General features: G+C 64.3%; 3 protein-coding genes across 3 annotated transcripts; 1 reads left to right on the top strand and 2 right to left on the bottom strand.

Annotated features, from left to right (window-relative positions):
* The first annotated feature begins 1,260 nt into the window (after positions 1 to 1,260).
* On the top strand, positions 1,261 to 5,321 carry SNAPC2 (small nuclear RNA activating complex polypeptide 2). Its single transcript, XM_056113210.1, has 6 exons — positions 1,261 to 1,494; positions 3,661 to 3,762; positions 3,886 to 3,954; positions 4,149 to 4,261; positions 4,577 to 4,821; positions 4,919 to 5,321. The coding sequence occupies exons 1-6, from the start codon at positions 1,312 to 1,314 to the stop codon at positions 5,251 to 5,253; spliced, it is 1,047 nt and encodes a 348-aa protein (XP_055969185.1). The 5' UTR covers positions 1,261 to 1,311; the 3' UTR covers positions 5,254 to 5,321.
* Positions 5,322 to 8,103: 2,782 nt separating this feature from the next.
* CTXN1 (cortexin 1) lies at positions 8,104 to 8,783 on the bottom strand. The gene is made up of 2 exons (XM_056113207.1): positions 8,741 to 8,783; positions 8,104 to 8,397 (listed from the first exon to the last, which is right to left on the bottom strand). The coding sequence occupies exon 2, from the start codon at positions 8,375 to 8,377 to the stop codon at positions 8,129 to 8,131; it is 249 nt and encodes an 82-aa protein (XP_055969182.1). The 5' UTR covers positions 8,378 to 8,397; positions 8,741 to 8,783; the 3' UTR covers positions 8,104 to 8,128.
* Positions 8,784 to 9,437: 654 nt separating this feature from the next.
* TIMM44 (translocase of inner mitochondrial membrane 44) lies at positions 9,438 to 22,917 on the bottom strand. Its single transcript, XM_056113182.1, has 13 exons — positions 22,785 to 22,917; positions 19,790 to 19,891; positions 16,053 to 16,223; positions 15,489 to 15,569; positions 15,073 to 15,222; positions 14,055 to 14,194; positions 13,868 to 13,953; positions 13,471 to 13,563; positions 13,234 to 13,358; positions 12,423 to 12,473; positions 10,410 to 10,499; positions 9,972 to 10,082; positions 9,438 to 9,879 (listed from the first exon to the last, which is right to left on the bottom strand). Exons 1-13 carry the CDS (start codon positions 22,827 to 22,829, stop codon positions 9,760 to 9,762), a joined length of 1,365 nt encoding a protein of 454 aa, XP_055969157.1. The 5' UTR covers positions 22,830 to 22,917; the 3' UTR covers positions 9,438 to 9,759.
* Positions 22,918 to 23,136: the final 219 nt, after the last annotated feature.

Below are 23,136 nucleotides of genomic sequence, written 5' to 3'. Positions count from 1 at the left end.
CCTCCTGCTACATCTGGGCTCCAAATCAACATCTGGACTCCAAAGCTCTGGGTTCTGAGGTCTGTCTGTACCTCGGGGCGCCGGGTTGGGACCTTGGGGCTGGAGGGATCCCTTGCATGCCACCGCCACCGATCCCGGTTCGATCTCTGGCATTTCATAGGATGCCCCGAGCCCCGCCAGGAGTAATCCTGGCACAGAGCCTTAATCCCTGAGCACAGAGCCAGGAATAAACCCTGAGCACCGCCGGGTGTGGCCCCAAAGCAGAAACAAAAGCTCTTAGCCCTGATCTGATCGCAGAGTACCGAGCTGAGGGTCCACCCCTCTGCCAGAGGAAGGGTCACCGTGTGGCTCTCCCAAGCTGGGTGGAGGGTCTCAAGTCTCAGCTCCAGTTCGCAAAGGACGTCAAAAGCGAGGGGTGGGGGCTGGAGCGATAGATAGCACAGCGGGTAGGGCGTTTGCCTTGCACGCGGCCGACCCGGGTTCGATTCCCAGAATCCCATCTGGTCCCCCGAGCACCGCTAGGAGTAATTCCTGAGTGCAGAGCCAGGAGTAATCCCTGTGCATCGCCAGGTGTGACCCAAAAAAGCAAAAGTAATAATAATGCATTGTAGAACTGTCATCCCTTTGTTCATGGATTGCTTGAGCGGGCAACAGTAACATCTTCATTGTGAGATTTGTTGTTACTGTTTTTGGCATATCCAATACACCACAGGGAGCTTACCAGGCTCTGCCGTGCAATAATAATAATACGGAGAAGACCCTGCATGTGGCCCACCGAATTTTGATCCTCGGCCCCCCTAAGGTTCCCCAAGTCCCACAGAGTGATCCCTGAGAACAGAGCCAGGAGTAACCCCTGGGCACTGCTAGGTGTGCCCCCCCCCCACACACACACACAAAATAAGATTGGGGCTGGAGAGAAAGCACAGCGGGTAGGGCGTTTGCCTTGCACGCAGCCAACCCGGGTTCAATTCCCAGCATCCCATAGGGTCCCCTGAGCACCGCCAGGAGTAACTCCTGAGTGCAGAGCCAGAAGGAACCCCCGTGCATCGCGGGGTGTGACGCAAAAAGCAAAAAAAAAAGCGAGGGGTGGGTCTCGTGCGTTCCTGCTTGCACGGGGTGCCAGGTTCTCAAGTCGTTTTGTGCGGAGGTGGTTCCCTTCCGCCAGCAAACGCACGCCCACCCCTCCAGCGACTTGCGCCTCCGCGCGGGGCCTTCTGGCTCCTGCGGCTTCCGTAGCCCCGCCCACCGCGGAAACGACCGCGGAAACGACCGCGGAAGCGACCCCGGAGCGCGGACGCCGTGCACGCCGGCATGAAGCCCCCGCAGCGGCGGCGAGCGGCCCCGGCTCGCTATCTGGGCGAGCTGAGCGGCCCCGCGGCCTGGAGCGCCCGAGAGAAGCGGCAGCTGCTGCGACTCCTGCACGCGCGGCGGGGCCAGCCGGAGCCGGACGCGGCCGAGCTGGCCCGGGAGCTGCCGGGCCGGAGCGAGGCCGAGGTGAGGGGAGTCCCGGGTGCAAGCGAGGCCGGGGACGGGGCCTGAACGTGGAGGGGGACGGAGGGAGGGGCCCGGACCAGGATCTTCGGGGACGGGACGCGTTTCGCGAAGCTGGGGGCGGGGCAAGCCGAGGAGGACCGCGGGGCGTGGGCGGGGCATCGCGGGAGGGGCGTGACAGGATGAAATCTGTGGGCGGGGCCTAGAACGGGCGGGGCTGCAAAGGGGCGGGCCTAAGAGGGTGGGCGGGGTGGTGACGTAAGATAAAGGGTTGGTGAGGCTATTGACGAGCCCGGGGGAGGGGTGGGCGGTGGGCGGGGCCTAGGAGGCGGGGCGATTGGGTCGTGTCCGCGCGTCTTGGGCGGAGCAAGCCGATGAGGACCGCGGGGCGTGGGCGGGGCATCGCGGAGGGGCGTGGCACGGGGGGGAAATAAAGTCGGTGGGCGGGGCCTAGAATGGGCGGGACTATACAAGGGCGGGTCTAAGAGGGTAGGCGGGGGTGGTGACGTAAGATGAAGGGTGGGTGAGGCTATTGACGAGCCGGGGGGGAGGGGTGGGCGGTGGGCGGGGCCTAGGAGGCGGGGCGATTGGGTCGTGTCCTTGCGTCTTGGAGGGGGCAAGCGGATGAGAACCACGGGGTTGTGGGCGGGGCATCGCGGAGGGGCGTGGCATGGGGAAATGAAGTCGATGGGCGTGGCCTAGAATGGGCGGGGCTACGAAAGGGCGGATCTAAGAGGGTAGGGGGTGGTGACGTAAGACGAAGGGTCGAGGCTATGGACGAGCCTGGGGGAGGGGTGGGCGGGGCCTAGGAGGCGGGGCTATTGGGTCGTGTCCGCGTGTCTTGGGCGGGGCAAGCTGATGAGGACCGCGGGGGGGTATGGGCGGGGCATCGCGGAGGGGCGTGGCGTCGGAGGATGAAGTAGGTGGGCGGGGCTACGAAAGGGCGGGTCTAAGAGGGTAGGCGGGGTGATGACGTAAGATGAAGGGTCGGTGAGGCTATTGACAAGCCCGGGGGGAGGGGTGGGCGGTGGGCGGGGCCTAGTAGGCGGGGCGATTGGGTCGTGTCCTTGGGTCTGGGGGGGCAAGCTGATAAGGACCGCGGGGGTGTGGGCGGGGCATCGCGGAGGGGCGTGGCATGGGGGAAATGAAGTCGATGGGCGTGGCCTAGGATGGGCGGGGCTACGAAAGGGCGGATCTAAGAGGGTAGGCGGGGTGATGACTTAAGATGAAGGGTCGTGAGGCGATGGACGAGCTTGGGGGAGGGGTGGGCGGAGCCTAGGAGGCGGGGCGATTGAGTCGTGTCCACGCGTCCTGGGCGAGGCTTGTGGGTAAGGGCGATGACGCCCGGCCAGCGAGTCAGAGGGGCCGGGCTAATGGTGGGCGGGGCTAATAGGCGCGAGCGGGAGGAGGAAGCGGTCCTGGCGAGTCGGGGCGTGGCTCTGGGGGGGACGGGGCCTGGCGTGGAAGTGCTGCGGGTTCGAGGCCTGGGAAGCAGGACGAAAGAACGAGGCCTGGGGCTGGAGCGATTTGCCTTGCACTGGACTGACCCGGGCTCGATCCCCCAAGCACTGCCAGGAGCAATTCCTGAGTGCAGAGCCAGGAGTAACCCCGAAAAGCAAAAAATAAAGAGCTGGAGCAATAGCACAGCGGGTAGGGTGTTTGCCTTGCACGCGGCCAACCCGGGTTCAATTCCCAGCATCCCATATGGTCCCCTGAGCACCGCCAGGGGTGATTCCTGAGCACAGAGCCAGGAGTAACCCCTGTGCATTGCCGGGTGTGACCCAAAAGGCAAAAAAAAGAAAAGAAAAGAAAAGAGTCTGGTGGTAAATCAAGGCTGGTGTTATACACGTGTGAAAGGCACAGGGGCAGGGCGAGGAGGTATGGGCGGGGCGAAATCTATGCCCTCCCATGAGTGACTGGGAAGCAGACACCCAGAAATGGGCCGGAATGAGTGTGCAGATTGGAGACATGAGGGATGGAGAGGGATGGATGGAGCCGAATAGGGTGCCTCTCGGAGGGGCCATGCTAGGCTGGGCATTGTCCCAACACCCAGCCAACATCACGAAAATCCTTCCCACTGTGCTGGCAGGGAGGAGGGGGGCTTTTCTTTTTCCGCCAGCCTGGGGATTCTGGAATGCCCTTTCCATCTTCTCTTTTCTGTCTTCCCAGGTCCGGGACTTCCTCCGGCATCTTAAGGGCTGCGTGGCCCGGGAAGCCATTCAGAAAGTATATCCAGGGCGCCAGGAAACGCAGACTCCGGCCCCCATCGAGGTGAGGCAGCTGGGCACGGCCTCCAGTCTGGTCCGGGGAGTAGGGCTTCAATGCGCCCCGCTCCAGGCTTGAGCCTGCAGCCCAGCGAGGCTGACCACTTGTACATCCGGCTGCCCTGTTCAGGTATGGCTGGATCTGGTCGAGAAGATGACAGGCCCGCTGGAGGAAGCCCTCATGGTAGCCTTCTCACAGGTACAGGAAACCCTCCCCCCAGGCAGAGTGGGGGGTGGGCTCCCATGGGCCAGGGTTGTGGATAAGAGCCCATTGAGGGTGGGTTTGCCTCCTGGGCCCTTCCTCTCAACAGCTCTGTGATTCTGGCTTGTCATGGACTTCCTGAGCCTCAGACGCCCGCCCTGGTCTCGCCCACCCTTCCCCCCCACCCGCAGGTGCTCACCATCGCTGCCACAGAGCCCATCAGCCTTCTGCACTCCATACCCCCCAAGCCAACAAAGGCACGTGGACGGCCGGTGGTTGTCAGCACTCCTGCAGGACAAGAGGACCCCACCGCTGAGCCCTCCTGCCCTGCTCCCAAGGCCCCCAGCCCAGCTCCTGACCCTCTTGGCTCCATCCTGGGGATACCTGGCTCGGTCCCTGGTGCCCCAGACGCAGCAACCAAGCCACCTGGCCCCGCCCCTAGCATCCCTGGCCCCGCCCCTAGCATCCCTGGCCCTGCCCCAGAGATGTCTGGCCCTGCCCCTAGCATCCCTGGCCCCGCCCCGGAGATACCTGGCCCCACCCCTAGCATCCCTGATCCCGCCCCAAAGATACATGGCCCCGCCCCAGAGAGGCCTGGCCCCGCCCCTAGCATCCCTGGCCCCGCCCCAGAGGTGCCTGGCCCCACCCCTAGCATCCCTGACCCTGCCCCAAAGATACATGGCCCCGCCCCAGAGAGGCCTGGCCCCGCCCCTAGCATCCCTGGCCCCGCCCCAGAGGTGCCTGGCCCCACCCCTCCTGATCCTCTGGCGCCCCCTGGAGACTTCACTGTGGATTTTGAGAAGATCTATAAGTACCTGTCGTCCCTGTCACGCAGTGGCCATGGGCCCGAGCTCTCGGCAGCCGGTGAGAATTGACTGGGTGCAGCGGCTGGGCGGAACGGGGATCTCTGGAGGCAAGACCGCCCTGCCCCCCTGACCCTTCCTCTCTCCATGACTCCCAGAGTCCGCGGTGGTCCTTGACCTGCTCCTGGCCCTCCGCGAGGAACTGCAGCACCTGCCCTGCGGCGCCCTGGTCCAGCACCTCTCAGACAAGTATCAGCACCTGACAGCCCCCCAGCCCGACCCTGCCAGCGCGGGGTCGCCTCCCCAGGTGACAGATACGAGGACAGATCCCAGGGAGCAGCAGGCCAGCCCGACCCCCTCCCCTCCCGACCCCCCTGGGAGCACCGAGCCCAGAGACTCGCGATCACCCTGGCAGGTGTCCGGCGTCTGCCCCCTAAACCCATTCCTGGTGCCCCTGGAGCTCCTGGGCCGGGCCGCCAGCCCTCCACGGTGAGGGGTGCGGGGCCAAAGGACACCCTCCACTTGTGAGTCCCTAGAGGCTCGGTCCTGCTCAGGCTGGCACCAGGTCATCGGGAGGTCCTGGGGGGGACGAGCTGGTCTTGGGAATGGGGGTTAGCCATGGCGGGGGGGGGTAGTAGGGACCCCCCTGCCTTCACTCTGCTGTGCCCCATCTCTGAGTCCTGAGCCCCGTGTCCTACGATTGAATAAAGATACAGTTTATCTGTCCCCCTCTTTCCTGAAAAATGGGACAGGGGTGCAGGCAGAGGGTTAAATCAGGAGGCAGATCTCGGGGCTGGAGCAATAGCACAGCGCGGAGGGCGTTTGCCTTGCACGCAGCCGATCCGGGTTCGATTCCCAGGATCCCATATGGTCCCCCGAGCACCACTCAGGAGCAGTTCCTGAGTGCATGAGCCAGGAGGAACCCCTGTGCATCGCCGAGTGTGACACACGATCCGGGTTCGATTCCCAGGATCCCATATGGTCCCCCGAGCACCGCCCAGGAGTAATTCCTGAGTGCATGAGCCAGGAGGAACCCCTATCCCCTGTGCATCGCCGAGTGTGACATACACACACAAAAAAGGAGACATCTCGGGGTTCCTGAAGCCTGAGAGGTTGTGCCCGGCTGGTCACCTGCAAAGTCACCCCCTACATCCTGGTTCTAGCCAAGGCCGCCTGGCTTTGGCCAGCGAGTGTGTGTGTTGTGTGTGTGTGGGTGGGGGAGTGCTGATGGTTGTAAGGAGCGGTGGGATTCTCAGAGTTGTCCAAGTGGGGTGATCGGATGGAGGGGTGGGGGTCCAGGGCGGGCCACTCTGTGGGACAGATCACAGCAGAAGATGGTCACTGAGGTGGCTGGGGGGGGGGGGAGCAGAGCTGGGGAGAGCCAGCCTTGGGGGGTGGCAGAACCCCGGATCTCCAGAGGTCCCTCTCCAGCCGCACCCTCATCTGGGGAGGATCACGTCCGCCCACGGCGCGGAACCCTCACACACAGGCTTCCTTTTATAGAAACACGCCTGCTCGCAGCACACCCCCTCTCCGGGCTGTGGAGCACAGCCAGCCCCAGCGCCACGCAGTGGGGCCACCGGCCCCCACCCCCACCCCAAGGGAGGGGACCCGAGCACCGGAGACCCGTGGCCAGGATCCCAGGCTGAGGCTGGCAGGCCCAGGCCAGCACCAGGAGGCCATGCCAGTTCTGGGAGACAGGCGCCAAGGGCCGGCTGAGGGCGCCCCGGCCCAGCTCGGCGTCAGCCCGAGAGTCTGTCCCATGACAGCCCCCCCCTCCTCCCCGGCTCCCCAGATTCCGGGAAAGAAAAGGAGGTTCTCAGCTGGGCCTGGAGTGGGGGTGAAGCTAGTTACTCATCAACCACCCTCCCCTCCCCGCAAGCCCGGGTCAGGGAGCGCCTGCGGCCCCCCACAGCTGCTGAGAAGAAAGGGAGAGAGAATTCAGTGGGCTGGAGCTCAGGCACTTTCGTAATGGGGGACCCTGGCACCTCAGACACCACCGGGCGGGGCCCCAGAGTGCCATCCAGATGTGCCCCCCAAAAAACACAAGAGGGACTAGAAAGATGGCACAGCAGCTAAAACGTCTGTCTTGCACGCTTTATTTTATTTTATTTTATTTTATTTTATTTTTTGCTTTTTGGGTCACACCTGGTGATGCACAGGGGTTCCTCCTGGCTCTGCACTCAGGAATCACTCCTGGTGGTGCTCTGGGGATCACATGGGATGCTGGGAATCGAACCCGGGTGGGCTGCGTGCAAGGCAGACGCCCTCCCCGCTGTGCTATCTCTCCAGCCCCCTGCCTTGCACGCTTTAGACCCGGGTTCAACCCCGGGTATTCCATAGAGACCCTGAGCCCCGTCAAAAGAGAGCCCTGAGCACAGAGCCCTGAGCACTCCTGGGTGAGGCTGCCAAAGCAAAACAACAGCCAGAACCCTTCAAGAGTCAGACCTGGGGCCGGAGAGATAGCACAGCGGGGAGGGCGTCTGCCTTGCACGCGGCCGACCCGGGTTCGATTCCCAGCATCCCATAGGGTCCCCCGAGCACCGCCAGGAGTAACCCCTGTGCGCGCTGCCAGGTGTGACCCAAAAAGCAAAGAAAAAATAAAATAAAAATAAAAAAAGAGTCAGACCTGAGTTCAAATCCCAGTCCTGGGGCGGGGTGGGCCCACCTGGGGCCACTTAACTCTTCATTCACCTTCCTGGGTAAGACCCTCAGCCCCAGCCCCCGAAGCAACAACAGGCAGGCACTTAGCAGGTCGTGAGCGCTCAGTAACAGCTTTTATTATCACCAGGGGATCAGAGGCAGGGCAGGGGAGGAAGAGGAAGGTGCCCAGTGGCAGAAGGGTCTGTGAGGGGCTGGCAGACTGGCAGTGGAGTCAGGACGGGGGCAGGACACGCCACACGCATCCTGGACACGGCGGCCCTTACAGGCAAGCGGACACTCTCCCCGGGGGCCCAGGAGGGCCTGCCCCGCCGGGCAGGGGCCCAAGGAGGGGCTTAACACTTGGGGGCAGGGGGGCCGGGGGGCCGAGGGTCAGCGGGCAGGGCGGGGAGGAGGCAGGGAAAAGGGGGGTCCCCGCCTCTCGGAACGGACAGGGCCCTCATGGTCAGAGGCTGGGCCGGAGCCGAGAGCGACCTGCCTACAACGCCGGCTGGGGGTGGGGGGTGGACGGGCGTCAGAGTCGGGGGTCCGCCGGGTGGGGGCGGGGACGGAGGGACAAAGGCACAGAGTGGGGCGGGGGCGGGGGGCTGGCCAGAGGGGGGCGAGACGGGGGCGCCGTAGGGAGGGCTGGGCGGGGGGAGGGGGCGCGGGGCCGGGGCGGGGTGGGACGGGGCCCGGCCCGGGGGGGGGGGGGGGCGCCACGCCCCTCAGACCAGCGCGTAGTCGAACTGGCCGCGCTCGAGCGCCTCCTTGTGGTCGGTCCAGGACGAGGCGGGCATGCGGCTGTAGGGGTCGAGCAGGATTCGCACGCAGCGCACCAGCAGCAGCGCCAGCACCACGAGCAGGCACAGCACGAAGGCGAACACGGTGCGCTGCTCGGCGTCCAGGCCCGCGCCCACCGGGGGCCCCGTCGACGGCGGCCGCGGCTCGGGGGGCAGCGTCCACGCCGCGCTCATGGCTCACATCGCCGCGCGCCCTGCGTGGGGAGCGTGGGGAGGGTCCGAGCCGCCCGGGAGGGGCGAGGGCGACGAGGCTGCGCGTCCCCCGGCGCCCCGGCCGCCCCCCCCCACCGTCAGCCCCCCAGCCCCCCCACCCCCACCCCCACCCCCACCCCCAGCCCCGGCCCCAGCCCGCGCGCGCTCGCCGCCCCGGACTGCGCCCCTGCCCGAGGTGTCCCGCGGGCGCCTGGCTCGGGGCGCGCGCGCAGCTCGGGGGGTCCCGGCCGGGCCGCGCACAACAGGTGCGACGCCGCTCGGGCGCCCCCGGGACCCCTCCCCCGCCGCCCGACCCCGCCCCGGGACCCCCGGCGCGCCGCTCACCCTGGCCTCCAGCGGGACGGGCGCCGACCCCCTCCGGGCCCCGCGCGGGCGCTGCCTCCGGCCTCTCCGGGCGGCGCTGGCGGCCGCGGCTCGGCCCCGGCTCGGCCCCGGCTCGGCCCCGGCGCGGCCCCGGCTCAGCCCACCCCGCCCGCCCCTGGAGCGGCGGAGACGGAGCCGGGCGCCGCGGCTGTTCCCATGGCGACGGGGGCGGGGCCCGGCGAGGGCGGAGCCTGCGCGGGGAGCGGCGTGGGGGGCTCGGGGCCGCGCCCCGGACCCGCCGGCTCCCCGCCCCGCGAGGCGCCCGCGCCCGACCCCGGGGCCGGGGACCTCGCCAGCCGCCCCCCGCGGGCGCGGCGGAGCCTCCCGGCGAGATGTCCGAGGTGGCTGGACCTCGAGGCCCGCCCCCCGATGTCTAAATCGGGCACTCGAAGCCCACCGGCGGCCCCACCGGCTCCCCCCACCCAGCCGGGAGACCCCTCCCCCTCCTCCTCCTCCTCCTCCTCCTCCTCCCCCCTCGGCTCCAGCAGCAGCCTCCGAGCTCGGCACGGGGAGCCCCTCCCCGACCACCGCAGGCGGGTCCTGTTCCCGGGCCCCCCTCGGTCACACACACACGCACACACGCACGCACGCGCACACATGCACAGACACATGCACACACACGCACGCACACACACGACCAACACACCGTTTTCCTGCACGCTGGTGCTTTATTTCCAAATCTCAAGCGTATGTACACGGTAAGGACACTGGTTAAAAAAATGAGCGGAGCTCAAAGGGCCTGGCCCCCGCCCCCACGGAGGGAGTCCCTGGAACGGGGCTCTTGGCACGGTCTGCCCCACCCCCCCACCCCAGCCCTGCAGCAGTCCCCAGGCCAGGAGGGTGGGCAGGGGCAGGGGCAGGGGCAGGCGCAGGCGCGGTGGGGCGGCGGCCCCTCGGGCTCCCCGTCCAGGTCCGGCTGGCTCGGGGTGGGCGGGGAGCGGCGCCGAGTCCGGTCCCGCTGGGCTCGGTGCCCGCGGCGCTCAGAGGACCTGCTCGGTGCTGGAGGCCGAGATGTCCAGGAGGCGCCAGGCGGCGTAGGGGTTGAGCTCGTCCTGGTCGCGGCACAGCGCCCACACGTACAGCATGCGCAGCACCTTGTCCTGGGGGTGCGGGCTGGTGGTCAGCGGGGGTGGGGGGGGGCACGCACGCGGGATGAGGGCGGAGGGGGGGCGCGGGGGGCGCCCGCACTCACCGGGTCGCCCTCCACCACCTCGCCTTTGGGGTTCTTGATCACCATCACCAGCTGCGCCTGGAAGGTGATGATCAGCACCGGGCCCTGTTCCATCATCTTGCCCATGGCCAGCTGGGTGGGGGGCGGGGGGGGCGGAAGGTGAGGGGGGGCGTGGCTCAGCACGAGGCCCCGCCCCCCAGGCCCGGGGGCGGGAGGGAACCCCAAGCCCCACCACCCGGACGAGCTTCGCCCCTAATTGTGATTTGCAGTCGAGGCTGTCGGGAACCCACCCCCAGGTCCCCCAAATCAGGGTGACAAGCTTGCTTCCCCCGGGGGTGGGGGTGGGGGGGCATGTGGGGTGGGGGCGGGCTGCCCGGACCAAAATCCTCTTCCCCCGGGAGGTACGGGGCCGGCCCCCACCCCCCCACCCCAGGCCCGGCCCGCCCCGCCCGCGCTTACGTCCACGTTGTCAATGTCCAGGACGTGGGAGTGGAACTGCAGGCCGAGGGCCTTGGCCTGCTGGATGGGCACGGCCAGCTGGCTGTAGGTCTGCAACGACAAGCCGGGGGGCTGTGGGCCGAGGCGCGCACATGGCCCGACAGACGCGGGACAGCCGGACGCAGCGACAGCCCGCTGGGTGCCAGACTCGCAGTCAGCCACACACAGACCCAGACGCGCGCACACGCACACACATGCACGCACATGCACGCACACACGCACAGCCCAGAGCAGGTGCCCCCAAGGCCGGGGAGCTCCCGTGGGCACCCCCCGCCTCCCAGGCCCAGCCCAGGGTTTCCTCTTGGTGGGCAAACACCAAGGGCCAACTCGGGGCGCCACTGCCGGGACAGGCAGTGGGGGTGGGGGGCTCACCCCGACACTGCCCAGACTCTGCCAGGGGATGACCTTGAGGGCCGCCCTCACGCACCAGAGGGGCCCCCGGGACACACCGCGCCCCCAACCCCACCCCCGTCATCAACCCGGTGCCTTGCTACGGCGGCTCTGCAGCCGGTGCCCAGACCGGTGCGCCAGGAACGTGGCCCTGGTGGGCGAGTGGACAGACGCGAGGGCGGGGGCGCGATGGGGAGGGAGCGAGCCTGGCCGTGTCCCAGCGCCCGGCAGCCCCAGCTCGGCTCGGCACGCGCACACACCACGCGCGCACGCACACACACACGCACACTCACGCGCAGTGCTCCCCTCTCCCCAGCGATTAGTCACCGCGCAGGGGAGTATTTTAAAAGCCACCCTGACATCTTCTTCCCCTGCTTTTCCCCAGTTGTTTGTGATCTGGGGACAATAGACTCAGCCTAAAAAAAAAAAAAAAGGCGGCGTTTGCTAGACGCCCCGGAGTGGGGGTAGGGGTGGGGGTGCCCACCCCAAGGAAGGCGGGGCCAGGAGGGAGCTGGGTGTGGGTGGGGGGCCGGCCGGGCGGCTGGCCGCCAGGGGGGCAGACGCCTGGGCTCCTGGGAGCGCGTGGCGGGCCTCCGGGCTGCGTGCCAGGGCGCTCAGGCCCGACTCCAGGAGCCGCTGGGTGGCACCGGGTCGCGCCTTCCCCGGCGGGACGTCTGGGGCATCTGTTTCCGCGGCTTTCGGGATCTTGCGGGGAGAAAAGCTCATGAATCCATCAAGTGCGTCTGGCGCCATGAGGAAGGGGGGGCAGCCCTGGCACCCCCAGGCGCAGGAGGGCCCTCGATGAGGCACGGGAGTGCGGGAAGCGGGGACAGCGCTCCGGAGACGGCTCAAAGGGTGGCAGCTGGTGGGTGCATATTCTCAAGGCCCGAGTGGGGTGCCAGGCACAGCACACGCCCGGCCCCCCAAGCCCTCAGCACGCGGCAGGGGTCCCGGTGCCTCCAGTTCTGCTGGACCCCCCAGTAATAAAACAACAGCTGGACCGCTCGGAGCCCTGGGTCCCAAGCGCTACCAACCACTCACATCTGGACCAGAGCAGCAGAACTCCTCACGCCTTCCTCCTGCACCCCAACCCCTGGGCCTCTGGGCCACACCCCAGGCTGATCCAGGAAACCCAGGGCCTGGATTTCTGCCACTTGGGTCACCCGAATCCCCCCTCTGCCACACACACACACACACACACACACACACACACACACACACACACACACCACCACCACCACCTTCTGATGGCTCAAATCTCTCCTGAGAAATAACCCCACTCGGCGGGGGAGGGATTGTGGGATTCGGGGGCCACATCCAGTGACGCCTGGGGCTACTCCTGGCTCTGTGCTCGAGGATGGTCCCCAGGGGTACCAGGAACAGAAGGGAGGGAGAGAGGACCGCTGAGATATTTGAGTCCCAGAGGCCCGTGCTGCAAGGTGGGCTGCGGGCTGCACCCTCGTGCAGTTCACAAGGGCCCTGGAGCCAGGAGAAGGGCCCCCCCTCCCCGCCCCGCACCCCGGCCGCTCCCCTGGGCCGAGGCGTCACTTCTCAGGCCTGAACAGAACCGGCGGGGGTACTCACAGCTTCATAGCACCAGTCTTTGAGGATGTCAAGCTCTCCAGAAATCATGGCCTAAAAAGGGAAAGACCAAAAAAGAAAAAAGAAAAGGAAATTACTAAGCTGGGAAGGAGGAGGCTTTGGCGGTGAGGCTACTCGCGTGTCTGGGGGAGGATACACGCTCCAAGGGGCCCGCAAGGATGGGTTTGGGCTGCAGCAGGGGCGGGTCCCGCCTCCAGGTGCCAGGTAGTAGGCACTGAGGAGGCGCTAGCCTTGGTGGCATCTGGGGGTTCCCCACAGTGGGCCGTGGAGGGGGTGGGAATGCGGAAGGTGTGCTAGGCTCTGATTCCAGACCAGCTGGGGAAACTGAGTCAAAGAGCAGCGAGCCAAGGCCGTGCCTGGGGGGAAACACCGACTGGGAGGGGAGACTTGAGGGGGGGCGGTGAGGGCGGGACCCAGGGAGGCGGGGCTAAGGGGAGGGGTGGGCCTTAGGGAAGAGATGGGCCCAGAGGGGCAGGGATCAACGGAAGGGGCGGGGCTCAGAGGCGTGACCAGACCAGCCCGGGGGCGTGGCCTCAGGCCAGCGGCTCCCCAGAAATCAGGCCAGAGAGGGGGCTCGTGGAGGGTGGGCTGTGGCGGCCTCTGATCCAGCCCGGGAAAGGTGCCGTGGAGAAGCTGGAGCAGTGGGTGGGCGCCCCTGGGAGGGGGGTTGAGGTGGGAATCCCAGTCCCACTGTGGGGGCCAGCTGGGCCCCGTCCCCGCTCAGCCAAACGCCCTCCAGAGCCCAAGGCGCTAGGCTAGGGGTGCGGGGGTGGGGGTGGGGGTGGGTGCCCACCTCCAGCACGTTGGGGATGATGTCGTTCTCGCACTGCTGCAGGAAGCGGTCCTTGTCGAAGGCGGGGTCCACGCGCAGAATCTCGGTCAACACCTCCGACATCTCCGTTTTGGAGAACAGGCCCCCTGGAGGCAGCCAGGCCGCCGCAGAGTGGGTGAGGTGCTGGGACCCGGCTGGCCGGCTGCCCACCCGCCTGGGGAAAGGGTGTGTGTGGGGGGGGAGGCGAGGGGGCCTCACCCAGCAGGTCCGTGACCTTGTCCGTCAGTGCCCGGGAGGCCCGGATGAACGCATTGTCGCTCTCGTCGTACTTCATCTTCATCTCGAAGAAGCCTGGGGGTGTGGGGGGACGGAGTCAGAGGGGCCTCTCCAAGCCGGGCTCCCTCAGTCACACCTGAGGACCCAACGGTATTTTCTGTTTGGGGGGCCACACCCCGCGATGCTCGGGGGTCGCTCCTGGCTCTGGACTCAGGCGTTATTCCTGGCCGGGGGATCCTATGGGGTGCCCGGGATCGAACCCGGTGGGCAGCGTGCACGGCAAATGCCTTCCTGCCTCGACTCTCAGGACCCACCTGTGCCCGACAGCTGCGGAGCCGGGGAATAACCCCCACCCGGGGCCGGGGGCGCCCCCACTCACGCGTGAACACCACGTTGTTGTCCTTGAAGTCTTTCCACTGCTGGTACCACTTGGAGTCCTTGTGTAGGACGACGCCCAGGGCCTCCCTGCGGGAGACGGCGGTGGTGAGGGGGGCCTGGTCTTCCCTGTCGCCCACAGCCCCTGGAGGAGGGGTGGGTGGGTGGGGGGAGCCCACCCAGACACCTACTCGTTGGGCTCGAACACTTTCTCCTCCTTGAGCTTCTCGCCGGCGAACTCCTTCCGTTTGCGAAGCCTCACGGGCCGCCGGTAGGGCCCAGTCTGGCCCAGCACGCTCTCGTCAATCTCCTTCTTCACCGACTCCACACCCTGCGGGACGGCACGGCCGGGCCAGGTGGATGAGGGACCCTCAACGCAGGAAGCCCTCCTGCCACTCCGGACACCCCTCGATGCTGGAACTGACCCCTCGGACGCCACAGAGGAGTCCTGAGATGGGCCCCTGGGCCCTAGCTCAGCCCCTCACAAGTAGGGTGCTCCCTCTCTCCAAACACAGGGAGTGAGGGGCTGGAGCGATAGTACAGCGGGGAAGGCCTCCCATAAGGTCCCCAACACCACTAGGAGTAATTCCTGAGTGCAGAGCCAGGAGTAACCCGAGTATTGTTGGGTGTGACCCAAAAAAGTGGGAAAAAAAAATTGTCTCCATGAACTGGGAGGTGACTGGACCTTTTATTTATTTTTTTTTGCTTTTTGGGTCACACCCGGCGATGCACAGGGGTTCCTCCTGGCTCTGCACTCAGGAGTTACTCCTGGCGGTGCTCAGGGGACCAGATGGGATGCTGGGAATCGAACCCGGGTCGGCCGCGTGCGAGGCAAACGCCCTCCCCGCTGTGCTATCTCTCCAGCCCCGTGACTGGACCTTTAACCCCACTTCCTTTTGGTCTGGGGGTCACTCTGGCTCTGGCCTAGGGGGACCCTCTGGGATGCCGGCAGGCGCCAACCCCCTGCAATATCTCTCAGACCCCATTTTCCTCCTTATGGAGGACGGATTGGGTTGTCATCAGCTGGGGACCCACCCCTGCCCCCCACCAGGCTCCACGCTGAAGAGGTTGAGGCCCTGAGCTGCTCAAGGCCACCGTCGGGACGGGAGTGAGGAGAGGACCTGGTGGCAGCACCCTCACGAGACTGACTCCTTCCAGGGCTGGGCACAAGGGACCCCCAGGTACCCCCCCGCCCCCCGGAGCCCTCACCTGGGACAGGGCTTTGAAGGCGGCCGTGCGGCCCAGCTTCTCACCGCCCTTGGACACCGACTCTGCCGACTGCTTCGCCGTCTTGGCGGCCCCTTCCACGCCCTCCTTGATCTTCCGGCCCAGGTCGCTCTTACTGACTTCATCGAGACTCTACTGAGACACAGATGGGGGCGTCGGCGCTCCCTGGGGCCACCCCACCCAGAAACCCAGCTCCCCCCGCCCCCCACCACCACCTGCCTCTCCCCAGAATGGGTGGGGACCGGCCCCCGCTGAGATCCCAAGGTCCCTGGATCTTAAGGTCAGTAGGGGCTACCCAAGGGCGCACACCCTGCCCCCCTCCTGCCCCTGGGCCCTGATGGTTGGGGGCTGCGTCCCCCCGGGAGGGGGGCCCCGAGAGGCAGGCGCGAGAGGAGTACCTCCTTCACGGAGCCCGTGAGCTCCCCCAGCTTCTTCCGGATCACCTCGCCTGTGCGGACTGTCTCCGACTCGATGGTTTTCTAGGAGAGAGAGGGCGGGCGCTGTGGGCGGGACGCCCCACTTCCACGCCGGGGGTGGGGGGGCGGCCCCCAGACCAGAATCGCTCGCCAGTGGAACAAAAACGAAGCGAACCCAAGTCAAGCCAAGTCAAGCCAAGCCAGGGCCAGAGCGACAGGACAGCGGGGACGACGCTTGTCTTGCCTGCAGCCCGACCTGGGTTCAATCCCCGGCAGCCCACTGGGGGCCTTTCAGGAGTGATCCCTGAGTGCTGAGCCAAGAGTCGGCCCCCCGCATGCACATCGCGGGGTGTGGTCCTCAAGACACCAAAAGCGCCCGGCCACGCGGGTGCGAGGCCCCGGGGTGGGCGCCCAGTGCCGACAGCGAGAGCGCCGGGGGCCATCATCAGTCACATGCCACCCCTCTCACACACAGTCCCCACAACAGAAGGCCCCCAGAACCACGCGCACCCCCTCCCACGTCTGCGCCCCCCCCTCCCCGCTCACGTATTTCCTCCGGGCTTCCTGGAGCGCATCGGATTCCTCAAGCTTCCGAGCCTCGTCGCGAAATTTCTGGATGCTCTCTTTCATTTCCTTGTTCTTGGCGAGCTCTTGTTTGATGTTATCGACCAAACCCGAGAGGAAACCTTTTCTGTTTCCAGAAGAATAGGATCTGGACTAGAGAGAAAGTTCGAGAGATGAAGTTTTTGGTTTGTTTTTTTTTTTGGGGGGGGGGTGGGGTTTGAAGGCAGGTTGAAGAGAGAGGTGCCAGGGATCGAACCCAGGAACTAACACATTTACTACCAACTCACCTACCAAGGCACCTCCCTGCCCCCAAGAACTTGTTTTCTTTTTTTTTTTTTGCTTTTTGGGTCACACCCGGCTTTGCACAGGGGTTCCTCCTGGCTCATGCACTCAGGAGTTACTCCTGGCGGTGCTCGGGGGATTATATGGGGTGCTGGGAATCGAACCCAGGTCGCCCGCATGCAAGGCAAACGCCCTACCTGCTGTGCTATATCGCTCCAGCCCCAGAGGGAATTGTTTTGGGAGGGAAGCACACCTAGTGATGCTTAAGGCTTACCCCTGGCTCTGCACTCAGGGGTCACTCCTGGAAGGCTTGGGGGACCATATGGGGTCCAAGTCCGGGTCTACAGCGTGCAAGGCAAATGCCTCCCCAAATGCCCTCCCTGCTGCACACTATCCTTCCAGTATGATTTTTTTTTTTGACTTTCTTCCCCTTCTTCTTAGAAGGGACAATGGGTTTTGACCCACACCCCATGATGCTTGGGGTTACTGCTGGTAGTGCTCACAGGAGCATATGCAGGTCAAACCAGGGTGAGCCATGGGCCAGGCAAGGGCCTTCCGGCTTCGATGCTCCCTGGCCTGACTTTCTCCCTTCTACTGAACAAAGAGCCACATCTCTAATAAGAATGGCAAATGAGGGGTAGGGACATGGGTCACAGGGCTGGGGCGGGCCGGAGAGACAGAGAGGCAGACTCAAGTTCGATCCTCGGCATCCCATAGGACCCCCCCCCCCCCCCAGTCCCATCAGGAGTGATCCCTGAGCACTCCTGAGTATGGGCCCGAAACAAAATAAAAAAAGGGTGAAGGGGCTGGAGAGACAGCACAGCGGTAGGGCGTTTGCCTTCCACGCAGCCGACCCGGGTTCGATTCCCAGCATCCCATAGGGTCCCCTGAGCACCGCCAGGAGTAACTCCTGAGTGCAGAGCCAGGAGGAACCCCTGTGCATCTCCGGGTGTGACCCAAAAGGAAAAAAAAAAAAGGCTGGAGGTCAGGCTGTGTATAAAATGGAAGTTATTTATTTATTTAGTTTAACTCACACATGGATGGCAGTACTCAGGGGTTACTTCTGGCTCTAGGCTCAGGACTCAAACCCAGGTCAGCTGCATGCAAGACCAGTACCCTGTCTCTGTACTATCACTCCGGTCTCATCAGGCTTCGCGTGAGGAAGCTCCAGGTTCCATGTCCAGCCTGGCCTGCTCCGCCAGCACCTCTGGAAGCAAACCGTGAACACAGAGCTGAGGCCACCACCCAGTGCGGCTGGCTGTGGCCTCCGAACCGTAACAAAAGAGAAAAGGCAGGGCCAGGGAGGCGGTTCAATCCCTGGCACCGAAGAGAATGAAAAAAAAAAAAACAGGACAGGGGCTGGAGTGATGGCACAGCGGGTAGGGCATTTGCCTTGCATGCTGCCTGACCCAGGTTGGATTCCCAGCATCCCATGTGGTCCCCCGAGCACGGCCAGGAGTGATTCCTGAGTGCATGAACCAGGAGTAACCCCTGTGCATCGCTGGGTGTGACCCAAAAAGCAAAACAAATAAAAAACAGGACAGGAATGAGAAAGGAAAAAACACAGAGAGTCTGGAGAGCTGGTTCAGGAGGGAGGGCAGTGGCTTTGCACGCGGCTGAGCTGAGTTTGACCCTGGCACTGCAAAGGGTCCCCTGAGCCCCACCAGGAGTCAACCTTGAGCCCAGGGCTAGGAGCCAGCCCCAAGCACAGAGCCAGGAGTCATTCCTCCTGAGCACAGAGTCAGGGGTCAGCCCTGAGCACTGGTGATGAGTCCCCAACCCCCCCCCCTCCACAAAAAATAATAGAAAATGACATGGAGGAAGCGTCCATGAACAAGGACAAGGAAGAAGCCAATGTGAGAAGGCAACAGATGGGGGTTTTGTTTGGGGCAGGGACGGGACATAGAAGTTCTCAAGAGAGGTCCAGGGGATGGAGTGCTAGCACAGAGGGAAAGGTGTTTGCCTTGTATGCGCCTGACCCGGGTTCGATTCCCAGCATCCCATAGGGTCCCCCGAACACCACCAGGAGTAATTCCTGAGCGTAGAGCCAGGAGGAACCCCTGTGCATCGCTGGGTGTGACGCAAAAAGCCAAAAAAAGAAAAAAAAGAGAGGGTGGCTGGAGTGATAGCACAGCGGGTAGGGCGTTTGCCTTGCATGCAGCCAACCCAGGTTCGATTCCCAGCATCCCATAGGGTCCCCCGAACACCGCCAGGAGTAATTCCTGAGTGCAGAGCCAGAAGTAACCCCTGTGCATCACCGGGTGTGACCCCAAAAGCAAAAAAAAAAAAAAAAGAGAGGGGGGCTGGAGTGATAGCACAGCGGGTAGGGCGTTTGCCTTGCATGCGGCCAACCCAGGTTCGATTCCCAGCATCCCATATGGTCCCTGAGCACCGCCAGGAGTGATTCCTGAGTGCATGAGCCAGAAGTAACCCCTGTGCATCACCGGGTGTGACCCAAAAAGCAAAAGCAAAAAAAAAAAAGAGAGGTCCAACCTGGGGTGCCCTCCGAGCAAGCGGCCCAGCCCCAAGGCTGGAGTGAAGACTTGAGCCTGGAAGGAACCAGGACTAGCTCCAGGACCCTTCCCGCTAGCCTGCGGAAGCTGCGACATTGTTGCAACTCATGGCCATACAGATACAATGTCAGTCCCTGAAGTTCAAGTTTCCAAAAGCACAGATTCCCTGGTTCCCCGGGGGTCCCTCGGAGGCTCCCCTGTCTCCATGCACTAGTCTTCCACTGTCCCTTCACTACCCTAAATCTCCACACACCCCCACACCCCGGTCACGGCACAGAGTACAGCACACAGGGCACTTGCCTTGCACGCGGTCCACCTGGGGTTCGATCCCTGGCACCGCAGAGCCCCTCCAGGAGTGATTCCTGAGCGCGCAGCCAGGAGTAACCGCTGAGCACCTCGGCCGACTCTCTCGCAAGGCCGGAACCCAACAATTTCTTTCTTTCTTTATTTTTTGCTTTTTGGGTCACACCCGGCAATGCACAGGGGGTCACTCCTGGCTCTGCGCTCAGAAGTTACCCCTGGCAGTGCTCAGGGGACCATATGGGATGCTGGGAATTGAACCCGGGTCAGCTGCTAGCAAGGCAAACGCCCTACCCGCTGTGCTATCACTCCAGCCCCACCAACAATTTATTTTCCTGGTGGCCCAAGTGGGAGTTCGGGCCCTACCCGGCGGTGCCCGGGCTCCGAGCTCAGGGATCAAGGCTAGAGGGGACGGGGCGTGACCCTGGGCAGTGCGGGGATGCCAGCCACCGGCAAGGAAAGCCCCTGACCCCTTGCGTAGCCCTGGGGTCTCAGTCCTGACAATTTCACACACACACCGGGGGTGGCGGGGCACAGACCCTGCCAAGACCAGCCCCCCCCCCAGCAGCCCTCTCTTCGGCCCACCCCCTGCTGCCCCCTGGCTGGGGGTCCTGAGTTACTCACCAGGGGTAGCTCTCTGCCAGGTTGGCGCAGCTGATAGGTACCATGAGGGGGTGGCATGAGGGCATGGCTGGAAAGAAACGGGGCTCTGCTGCTGAGACATGTCTGATGGGGGGGAGGAGAGAGGAAGATCCCTTCAGGAGAGGGGCCGGCAGGGGGGTGTGCACGCGTGAGAAAAGGAGGGTGTCCCGGGGCCCTCTAGTGACAGGACAGTGGCCAGATGCTGGCCTGGCATGCGGCTGACCCGAGTCCATCACTAGCATCCCATAGGGTCCCCTACGCACCGCCAGGAGTGATCCCTGAGCACAGAGCCTGAGTTCCACTGGGCGTGAGCCACCTCCAAAGTTTTCTTTGAATAAAACTATTTTTAAGATCTTTTAAAAAGTGGGGCCAGAGTGATAGTCTAACGGGTAGAGCGTCTGCCTTGCACGCAGCTGACTCGGGTTCGAACCCTGGCCTCCCATATGGTTCCCTGAGCACTGCCAGGAGTAACTGTTAAGTGCAGAGCCAGGAGTAAGCCCTGAGCACTACTGGGTGTGCTCCCAAAACAAATTTTTTTTTTTTTTAAAAAAAGCAAGGAGTCTTGGGGCTGGAGTTACAGCACAGCGGGTAGGGTGTTTGCCTTGCACGCAGCCGACCCGGGTTCGATTCCCAGCATCCCATAGGGTCCCCCAAGCACCGCCAGGAGTAATTCCTGAGTGCATGAGGCAGGAATAAGCCCTGTGCATCGCCAGTGTGACCCAAAAAGCAAAAAACTAAATAAATAAAAAGCAAGGAGTCTTAGGGCTGGAGTGATACCACAGCGGGTAAGGTGTTTGCCTTGCACACATCTGACCCGAGTTCGATTCCCAGCATCCCATAGGGTCCCCCAAGCACCGCCAGGAGTAATTCCTGAGTGCATGAGGCAGGAATAAGCCCTGTGCATCGCCAGGTGTGACCCAAAAAGCAAAAAACTAAATAAAAAGCAAGGAGTCTTAGGGCTGGAGTGATACCACAGCGGGTAAGGTGTTTGCCTTGCACACATCTGACCCGAGTTCGATTCCCAGCATCCCATAGGGTCCTCTGAGCACCGCCAGGAGTAATTCCTGAGTGCAGAGCCAGGAGGAACCCCTGTGCATTGCTGGGGTTCCATTGCTGGGGTTCCCCACAGCCCCGATCCTGATGCCTTGCAGAGCCTCCGGATTCTAGGGAGAGGGGAGGAAAATGCGTCGGAAGAAAGGGGCTTTGATTCCGGAGTGTTTGGGGGTCATGCCTGGAGGGGCTCAGGACTCTGTGCCCCGGGATCCCTCCCTCCTGGCGGTGCTCTGGGGGACCCTATGTAGGTGCGGAAATGGAACCCAGGTGGGCTTCCTGGGAGTTCGACGCCCATTGTAACATCTCTGCAGCCCCGCAGAGCTTCGATTCTTCTCTTAAGGGTTGCTGGGCGCCCCACCCAGAAAGAGCAACTCTCTGCCTGCCCGGGGGGCTCCTCGCTTTTCTGGGGATCCCATCTGATTTTTCTTAGATTCAGAGTTTGGGGGTCGCCAAGGCCCTCGAGGTACGGCACCAGATTCTGCTGCTTCTGAGCTGGAGAGACAGGACACCTGGGAAGGTGCTCACCTTTGCACCGCTGGTGGCACATAAGGTCCCCCAAACTCCACCAGGAGTGATACCTGAACACTACTGGGTATAGCCCCCCCCAAAAAAAACAAAACAAAAAGCATTCAACCTTCCTATAATTCTGCTTCTCAGTGGGGGTAGATTAGCAAAAGGGGGCTAGGGTGTATCTCACAGATGTGAAACCCCCAGTTCCATCCCTCTCTGCAAGACGTGTTAGGGGCCCAGAGAGATACTACAGGAATGTAGGTGCTTATCACATATGCACTGGAACCCACTTCAATCCCCATTACCACCTAGGGACTCCTGAGCACTGCCGGGAGTAGGCCCCGAGCACTTTCGCCCAAATCTCACCCACCCACGTCCCCCCCCAAAAAAGGGCAAGATTTCTCGCTTTTTTTTTGCTTTCTGGGTCACACCTGGCGATGCTCAGGGGTTCCTCCTGGCTCTGCGCTCAGGAATTACCCCTGGCGGTGCTCAGGGGACCCTATGGGATGCTGGGAATCGAACCCGGGTCGGCCGCGTTGCAAGGCAAACGCCCTCCCCGCTGTGCTATTGCTCCAGCCCCTATCTTTAATTTGAAGGCCACACTGGCGATGCTCAGGGGTTCCTCCTGGCTCATGCACTCAGGAGTTACCCCTGGCGGTGCTCAGGGGACCATATGGGATGCTGGGAATCGAACCCGGGTCGGCCTCGTTGCAAGCTAAACACCCTCCCCGCTGTGCTCTCTCTCCAGCCCCTGCACTTTTCTTTTTTTTTGCTTTCTGGGTCACACCCGGCGATGCTTAGGGGTTCCTCCTGGTTCATGCACTCAGGAACGACTCCTGGCGGTGCTCAGGGGACCCTATGGGGTGCTGGGAATCGAACCCGGGTCGGCCGCGTTGCAAGGCAAACGCCCTCCCCGCTGTGCTATCACTCCAGCCCCACGGAGCACGTTCTTCGCGGGGCTGCCGGGAGCTGCCCGAGCTCTTGGCGGGGACCCCCGGGACCCCTGTCGTCGTCCTCCTCCCGCCCGCTGTCGCCGAGGGGCTCCGCGACGCGACACGGGCGGCGGGTCCACGCGAGCTGCGGCTGTCGCGGGGGGGTGAGAGGGGTCCGGGGGTGGCGCCTTTGCCCCCCCACCCCACCCCCGGGCGCCGCGGGCACCTGCATCACCATCTCGAGGAGCCGAGGGGTCACTCGCTCCCCGCCGGGCTCGGGGCAGCGCCGCCCCCCGGGCCGGGTCCGCCTCGAGGCCTCGCACGGGACCCCCCGCGCCACCCCGCCCCGGCTCGGCTCCGGCTGCCCCAGCCAGCCCCGCGGCGCTCGCGGAGCCAAGACCCCGCGGAGGGCGAGACCCCCGGACCACGAGTGGACCGGGAGCCCCCCGGGCCCGCCTTCCCGGCCCCACGACTCGGCTCACCCGCGGGCAGCGGCACCAGCCACCTCGCAGCGCCGCCGCCGCCATGTTGGAAAAGCCCGTGTGACCTTCTGGCGGCGCGGGCTGCTGACGTCATCCGCCGCGGCCGCCGGGCGCGGCGAAGGCCTGGGAAGAGCGGGCGGGGGCGGGGCGAGCGATTGGAAGTCTCTTCTGATTGGGCGGAACCGCCCGGGGGAAGAAGGCGGGGCCTGCGAGGGAGTTCCGCCTGCTGGGCGGAGCCTGGACGGTGAGGGGGCGGGGAATTCCTAGAGAGTTCGGTACGTGATTGGGCAGGTTTTGCGAAGGCGGCCGCGAGTGACTGGGCGGGGCGAGCACGCCCACGAGAGACGGAGAG

This window comes from Sorex fumeus, unplaced genomic scaffold (assembly GCF_029834395.1).
Source record: "Sorex fumeus unplaced genomic scaffold, SorFum_2.1 ptg000019l, whole genome shotgun sequence".
Classification (NCBI taxonomy): domain Eukaryota; kingdom Metazoa; phylum Chordata; class Mammalia; order Eulipotyphla; family Soricidae; genus Sorex; species Sorex fumeus.
This window is presented reverse-complemented; position numbering and strand designations above follow the sequence as displayed.

Bases quoted from the DNA above. Each gene is read 5' to 3' on its own strand.
- SNAPC2 (XM_056113210.1), top strand. From the start codon at position 1,312: ATGAAGCCCCCGCAGCGGCGGCGAGCGGCCCCGGCTCGCTATCTGGGC. The intron at 3,955-4,148 runs GTACAGGAAACC...CCCCACCCGCAG, and splicing joins TCATGGTAGCCTTCTCACAG to GTGCTCACCATCGCTGCCAC. The intron at 4,262-4,576 runs CCCCACCGCTGA...TAGCATCCCTGG, and splicing joins ACTCCTGCAGGACAAGAGGA to CCCCGCCCCAGAGGTGCCTG.
- CTXN1 (XM_056113207.1), bottom strand. From the start codon at position 8,377: ATGAGCGCGGCGTGGACGCTGCCCCCCGAGCCGCGGCCGCCGTCGACG.
- TIMM44 (XM_056113182.1), bottom strand. From the start codon at position 22,829: ATGGCGGCGGCGGCGCTGCGAGGTGGCTGGTGCCGCTGCCCGCGG. The intron at 15,570-16,052 runs GTGAGCGGGGAG...TCTCTCTCCTAG, and splicing joins AGGAAGCCCGGAGGAAATAC to AAAACCATCGAGTCGGAGAC. The intron at 13,564-13,867 runs GTGAGTGGGGGC...CCACACCCCCAG, and splicing joins CAACAACGTGGTGTTCACGC to GCTTCTTCGAGATGAAGATG.